Source organism: Ctenopharyngodon idella, chromosome 11 (assembly GCF_019924925.1).
Source record: "Ctenopharyngodon idella isolate HZGC_01 chromosome 11, HZGC01, whole genome shotgun sequence".
NCBI lineage: Eukaryota > Metazoa > Chordata > Actinopteri > Cypriniformes > Xenocyprididae > Ctenopharyngodon > Ctenopharyngodon idella.
Window position 1 is genome coordinate 4,014,446 of NC_067230.1, and position 7,993 is coordinate 4,022,438.

The 7,993-nt window shown below is 37.0% G+C and overlaps 1 protein-coding gene across 2 annotated transcripts in view; it reads right to left on the reverse strand.

Annotated features, from left to right (window-relative positions):
• iffo2b (intermediate filament family orphan 2b) overlaps positions 1–6,856 on the reverse strand; it is a 35,634-nt gene extending 28,778 nt beyond the window's left edge. Inside the window, exon 1 of one of the 2 annotated variants that reach the window (XM_051913073.1) lies at positions 5,843–6,856. In XM_051913073.1, the coding sequence (XP_051769033.1) occupies positions 5,843–6,318 (476 nt within the window). In that variant the 5' untranslated portion in view covers positions 6,319–6,856. The remainder of the gene's footprint in view (positions 1–5,842) is intronic. The other variant, XM_051913074.1, reaches the window with a different exon arrangement.
• Between the last annotated feature and the right edge of the window lie 1,137 nt (positions 6,857–7,993).

Consider the following 7,993-nt stretch of genomic DNA (forward strand, 5'->3'; position numbering starts at 1 on the left):
TCATGTCTTTCTTTCTTCAGTCGAAAAGAAATTAAGGTTTTTGAGGAAAACATTCTAGGATTTTTCTCCATATAGTGGACTTCAGTGGGGACCAACAGGTTGAAGGTCCAAATGTCAGTTCCAGTGCAGCTTCAAAGAGCTCTACACGATCCCAGACGAGGAATAAGGGTCTTATCTAGCAAAACGATCAGTCATTTTCTAAAAAAAAAAAAAAAATTATATACATTTTAACCACAAATGCTCATCTTGCACTGCTCTGCCACACATTACGTAATCATGTTGGAAAGGTCACACGTGACGTAGGCGGAAGTACCGCAGTAGGGCGAAAAACTCATTTTCTCCTCCAACTTTAAAATCGTCAGACAACATTGTTTTACCTTTTTTTGTAAAGGGCGTTTGACTTAGTCTTTGCATGTTCGCTTTGTAAACACTGAATCGGTACTTCCGTCTATGTCACGCGTGACCTTTCCAACGTGATTACGTAATGCGTGGCGCAGTGCAAGACGAGCATTTATGGTTAAAATGTATATAATTTTTTTTTTTTTAGAAAATGACAGATCGTTTCATTAGATAAGACCCTTATTCCTTGTCTGGGATCGTGTAGAGCTCTTTGAAGCTGCACTGAAACTTACATTTGGACCTTCAACCCGTTGGTCCCTGTTTAAGTCCACTATATGGAGAAAAATCCTGGAATGTTTTTCTCAAAAACCTTCATTTCTGCTAGTAAATTATCAGGAAATTTAAATTCTGAAGTGAACTAATCCTTTAAGAGGTTAATGTATGTTTTCTTAAAGAAGTTGTGGCAGCATGTTGCACCAGACTGCAATAGATCATCATATACATAGGGAAACCAGTGTCCCGACTGCAGTTTATCACAGCCTCTTCCTCAGACACACACACAGCACTGAGTGCGGCAGGGAGACACAAAACCCATCAATCTCTGCTGTCGCTCCAGCAGGCTGTTGACCATTCAGAGCACAAGAGAGGCATCTGTAGATATAGTTAAAGTCACAGATACTACAACACTACAGTCAGTTCACTTTCTAAATGATTTCTTCATTGCTGCACTGATGATAAAGAACAGGCTGTTTTAGTGAAGGAGCAGCGGAAGAGCAATATCATTGAAGTCTAGGAAATCAATAAACTTCACAAACTCAGCGGGTTTGACCAATCATTGCACATGGATTTTCACGCAGTGCAAAGACATTAACGTCTTCTTTTTCTGAATGGTGCAAGATTGTGAATGTCTCATCCAACAAGCACATTCTTTTCATTTTATGAGAAATGTATATAAATACCAAAATATTTAGAAGCGTTTCACTTATATTCCAGCAAAAGACAAATAAGACAACTAAAACATTGTTGATTAGTAGCAAAGATTATAGATATAGAAAGACTGTTCACTCCTATTAGTTATGAATGGGAGAAAATGCAATGCGCAATATGGCGGAATATGTCCCGCCTTCTAAGTAAAAGAGCCAATCGCTGATTGATAAAGTCATTGCATCAATGCAGATGCCGTTAGTCTCCGCTTCCTATAGAAACCTGAGACTCGCACTTAGGACTACACATGCGCATTGTCTCGTCTAGTCTGAAAAATACGCTTTTTTAACGCTATTTGAGCATAAGAAACAACATTTATGAAACAGGTCATGTCAGATTTTGTTGCTGATTTGAAAGATGCTATTTAATTGTGAGTTCGCCAAGCAGTTTTTGAGATTTCAGGATTCCCCCATTTAAATAGATAGGACTTAGGCTTGGATGCCTGAAATAGCTGCCCGGAGGCGTTGCAAACATGGCTGCCGAATGAACAGACTTTCCTTGAAAGGGACTTTGTTAGTAGCAGTGTTTACAGTCAAGCATCATTAATACTATTGTATTAGTGTACTCATACTAAGTATTCAACTTCAGCGGGAAATATAGCTTAAATTATGCGTGTGCTATTGCTTTTCTAAGTGCACAATCATAATAGTATTACATAACCAGAAGCACTACTATTTAAATGAGACAGACAACCAAGAGGAAACTAATTTCAAAGAATATGTTTCTATTCAAACATGATTCTCTGGAATGGGGATATCAATTGATTACATTTTTAAATCAAATTTACTTCATAATATGCCAATAGTTAATCAAATTAGATGCAAATAGTTGCATGCATCACTATTTGCTGAGAAAAATCCCTATATATAGATTCAGAATGCAAAGATATTATTGTAGCATTTAACAGAATACAAAAAGTGGCCTTTTATATGATATATAGTGATATATTTTAGTGATGCATTAAAAACATTGAGTCCACATTCTAAACTTAGACTCACTAGATAACATGCATATACTCAATACATGTTCAGATTTGGGAGTTGGTTTATGCATATTTGATCATTATAGCTAAGCTTATTAATTGTTTGTTAATAAGCCTTCAAACGTTAATCACCGGTTAAGACTTAAACATAATGAATTTGTTGGAGCCTGTTGGAGCAAATAGACATGTAGGATCTGCACTTCCCAATCACACGAGCGAATGATATGTGTGTGGTGTAATGTACACCAGTGATGATTCACATGCAGTAAACTTCAGTCAGCAGTAAAGAGCAGTGTGGGGGTTAGATATCTCAAGCAGGAAGAACTACAGACACCGAAGGAAGGCTTACATGCACAATGTGAATCCTGAAATCGAAATAAACACACACGTGCATCGCCATCTGTTAGCGAATGCATCATCATTCACAGTTATCATTTAACGTGTTATTAAGCATATTCTGCTTGTTGCCAAATTGCCAATTATACAGTATATCCTAATTTTGCACTTAGAGGAACAATTATTTTAATTCTACTAATTCACATGGAATGTACTGATCAAACTAACAATTCTCTGAGCGTCATTAACTAACATTCCTTTGGGTGTTATAGAAATGAAGCCACTGAAGTGGTTTGCTATAATGGACATGTAATCTGAGAGCATTTACAATCATTATGTCTCAAGTCAGACTGGGCTGTCTGACCAATCAGAGCAGAGTAGACCAATCACAGCAGACTGGGCCATCTGACCAGTCTGATGTATATTATGAGAAAATGAAAGTGTTTTTTGACCTTTAATGCATGTAAATCTATTGTAGGAGACTCCAAAACAAAATGAGGAGCCTTTAAAATAACATAATAGTGGCACTTTAAGTTTCATTTAACTTCACTTATGGACTAAATGGTTGGTAAACTTCCTGTAGAACACACAAAAGAATCTCTATCAAAGAAAACAAAGATATTGTCCTATTTCATATCCGAACTTGTCTGACCCTATTTGAAGTTCCTGTGTGATGTCATGATGTCATAATTGATGCCAATCACAGACAAAGACAAGCCCACAACACCCACAGTGTTAAAAGGGTCTTCTGAATCACTCACAGGATGACCAGGATGTGATACATACACCCGCCTGTTTCCTCTTTGCTTGCCTTCGTTTTGTGCTCATTGTTGTGGCTTTTCTGAAGGGTAAGGCAGCAGTATTTACTAGTGAGTCAGCACATGCCTGGGCAGAAAGGGCAGCTTGATCAAACGCACACACACACACACACACACACACACACACACACACACACACACACACACACTCGTATTCGCGCGGCTCCTCTGAGGTCACAGTGTTTGAAGTCATTCAGAAGTCATGCATTAATAAAACCCATTCAACAGCCAAATGTAATCTCATTCATAAAGGCTGGAAATCATGAAATCTGTCATCATGTCTGTGTCATATTACACTCCAAAATCATTAGAACGACAGAAAAATTATATTTTGCAAAGGAAAATTTAATAATTTAATAAAATAATATTTTAGCAGCATTGTTTTCAGCACATTTTACCTTCAACTTTTCATTACTGTAATGCAAAAAATGAACATCATTACTGTAATGCATCCTATTGTTTTACTTTTACTATTCCATTTATTTCAATTATGATTTTCATTACCATACAGTATTTTTTCTGTATTATCTTAAATCAATACTGTTACACAAAGACTTTTTGAGTATTATTTAAAATTAGCATATTAAAAGTACCACAAATAATACCATAAAACCAACAATACTTTTAATCCTAAATAAAGTGTAATCATAAATACTTTTTGTATGCAATGGGTAATTTTTTTGTCCAAAGGCCTTAATAATAATATCAAAGATATGACATTCAAAGTATGTAAGGCAGTATAACTAGATCTATTTTATTAAATCCAAAAGGTTTTAATTATATTTTGCTACATATAAAGGTATTTTAAAGATTTTGAAGTGTCAAACAGTCATTCGGTTTAACCGTCCAAAGACTAATACAGCCATTTCATTTGTGATTAAAATGTCTTAAAATGTAATAAATGTATATATTTTTATTCTGGCATGATTTTATAACATCATATATCAACATAGTGAAAAATGGTATTTAAATTATGTGTAGAAGCCGTTGCTTTGTTATGAGAAAGAATGTCCGGAAAAATGAATTTCATTGATGTCATTCGGAGTAACCAATATAAAGGGACCATTTTGGATCAAGTCATGCGGTCAGTATCATGTGACAGGATGTGACATCATTCAGACACCTGCAAAGGACCACATGGTCGTGAAGCAAAGTAATTAACTTTCTTTTAACTATTTGAAAAAAATCATGTTTTCACTTGCGCATGTCCCGAAACATCAGGTCATTCGGTACAACCGCTATAAAACATGGAAAATGTTGCAATATTTTAAAAACTTGTGCTAAATATAAAATGTTTGATTGTTTTTTTGCTAGCTAGCTAGATATCAGCCTGTTAGCATTGTTTGAAAATATCGTCATTCGGTATAACCAAAAGTGTCATTCAGTAAAACCGAAATTTTGGTTAAACCGAATGACTTTTTTGGTGATAAATTTTGTCCATCTTGTAAAAAATGACAAAAGCAGTGTTATTTGATCATAAAAACCACATAATCTCATTGTTAACACTTAATAAAACTTCAAAATTAATTACATCTCCATTATGTTTTTTTACACTTTTAAAAACCTTATTCGTCAATGACCCATGCACACACATATATATATGTACACATATACACATACATATATATACATACATTTTGAAATGTTTTGAGAGATCCACCACCTATTAAGTCTCTGAATTTCTGTGCACCCATTTTATCAATAATGTAATGAACGAAACAAATGAACTAAATCACTGGGCAGCTGTGATAAAGAGGTTCTCATATCATATTTCTGAAGACAGCTGCAAAATTTGCAGGAGGACTTTAGCTGCCAGAAAAAAAGGTATATTTAGAGGTGACTCTATATAATAGTAATAATCACTGCTGCCAGAACAGATGGAAAAACAAATGTGGCCCAAGAAAGACAACTGCTGAACCTCACCAGAGCGGTCAAGTCTCAGTCTGACTTCTTGACAATGTCATCTTAATAATCACATGCAAAAAAGGATGTGATTACATATTTAATGAACTCATAGTTCCCGTCTTGACTGTCCAAATTAAGTCATTTAATCATGAATTCAGGTTGATTGGGGAAAAGTGTTCCAATCAACCTGAATTCACAATGAAAGTGCTAATGAATCATTTCTCAGAAATATTTCCCATGTAAGCACACCAACATACCCACAGAAGTGTTCATTTGGCCTGTTTGGACTCAGCTGTCCTGCATGCAAAACTGGGCCCTTCAATATATGCTGTTCACCTGCCAAGAAATTCTGCTGCAATGAATCAGTCCCCCTCAGCAGGCTCATATTCAGGCCTACAGAACTGTCCCACAACCACAACAACTGCACGTCCAACGAATCAAAGCATCAGTAAATGATCAAACAACAGTAAATACTCACTTTCTCTTGTACTCATCCCTCTCCCGTTTGACTTTGGCCAGAACGTTATACAAAGCTCTTAGTTCTGGGGTGATGGTGTCGATTTGGACCCCAACCCCGTCCGGATGGGTCCAGGTGACTCCGGGCCCCTGGACAGTCTTTACGCGCTCCCCGTGTCTCAAAATATGCGTAAAACTCCAGATGGTGCCTGGAAGTCTGGATTCCAGAGAGTCAGTCTGGACGGCCACTTCACGCGTGAAGGAGAAGCCCGGATACCTCGGCTGACTGGAGGCTTGCTTAAGCTGGCTCTCCAGAAGTTTGTTCCTTCTCTCCAGCTCATGGACTTTGGCGAGGAAGCAGCGGAACCTCAGGTTGAGGGTCTTAAGGACATGGATGTTGGATCCCAGGTCGTTGCGCAGCGCTCTGGGCACCGCGTCTGATGGCGCAGCGCTCACCGCGCCGCCCAAAAAACCCTCTCCAAACAACAGCGAGCTCATGCTTTCATTAAGAATATACAGGCCTATCAGTGAGCTTTACTTCAATACAAATCATTCAGATTCTCTCTGAAGCTGGTGTCCATGCAGTCTTCTTCTCATGCGTTAAAAAAACCCTCAAGTATCATCGATTGAGCAGAAACAAGCAATGCAGTCACTATCTGTCTATCCTTCCAGGACGCATCATGTTCTCCATGGAAACGTGCAGGAATAACGGAGCACACCGTCTGTATGTCAGTTCATTTCTGAAACTCCGGGACATCTGGAGATCTGCGACTCATCTCAGTGAGAATAGCGCAAGAATGAACTCCAAACTCTCCGATCACACTGATATTATTCTCACGGTCTCTTTCGTCTAACTCCGTAATCGCACGACTGTTTTATATGGGACCCTACCGGCGCGACGGGATGATCCGGGATCGAGTTTCATACTCCTAAAAGAGGGAGATCCGCAGCGAACTCTCCGCCCCCACAAGTGCCGCGCGCGCGCACGCCACCCCAGGACGCGGAGACGCGCATTCGTGCACACAGGAGGGAGTGCAGGACTTTGGCAACATCGCCCCCTCAACAAACTCCAGCACTTTTTATTTCTTAATACTGTAGGTGTGGATTATTATAATAGGATTTCAAAGATGCACAATTTTAAAAGACCCACAAAAGCACTTAAGCCAAATGACAACCATACTAGAGGTGCCAGGATATTGGCGATCTGTCCTATCTATCCATGGGCCCATATGTATATATATATATATATATATATATATATATATACATACATATTTACACACACATATGTATATGTATATATATATATATATATATATATATATATGCGTGTGTGTGTGTGTGTAGGCCTATATGAATCGATTAATCGTGATTAATCACATCTAACTAAAATGATCACATCTAACAAAATTATGTACATATGCACACATATTATACATATACAAACTTTTGACAAAAGTTTATATACACACACACACACACACACACACACACACACACACACACAAACACAAACTTATGTTAGATGTAATTAATCGTGATTAATCGATTTATATATGCCTATATAGTGCTGTCAAATCAATTAATCGTGATTAATTACATCTAACATAAAAGTTTGTATATATGTAATATATGTGCAGGAATATATATACAGGAATGTAAATATAGGCCTATATAAGTTGATTAATCGCGATTAATTGCATCTAACATAAAAGTTTGTATATATGTAATATATGTGCATATATATATATATATGCATATATATATATATATATATATATATAGAAACATTTTCAAGTCTTGCTTATCGCAACAACATAATCAGTTCACTGAATGTAAATTTGTGATTAATTCAGACTTATTAGTCAGAGTTGAAAAGTTCATACCCCTATTAATATTAATGACAATAAATGAACAAGCCGATTAATTAAATTCATAAATTAACACTATCAGCAGAAAGTTTTAAGTTCAAGCACACTGAAGAAGGCGTTGAGTTGATTACTTTTTCACTTTTGCATGTTGTGGCAACACAGAGATTGAGTGTTTTCATTTCACTAAATGACTGATTGATGAATAGAATCAGATATTATTATTACACAAGCATCTACACCTTAAACCTGCCCTGGCTTGAAGGCCGTTTATAAGCGTTCTGCACAAATGCAGAAAACACACC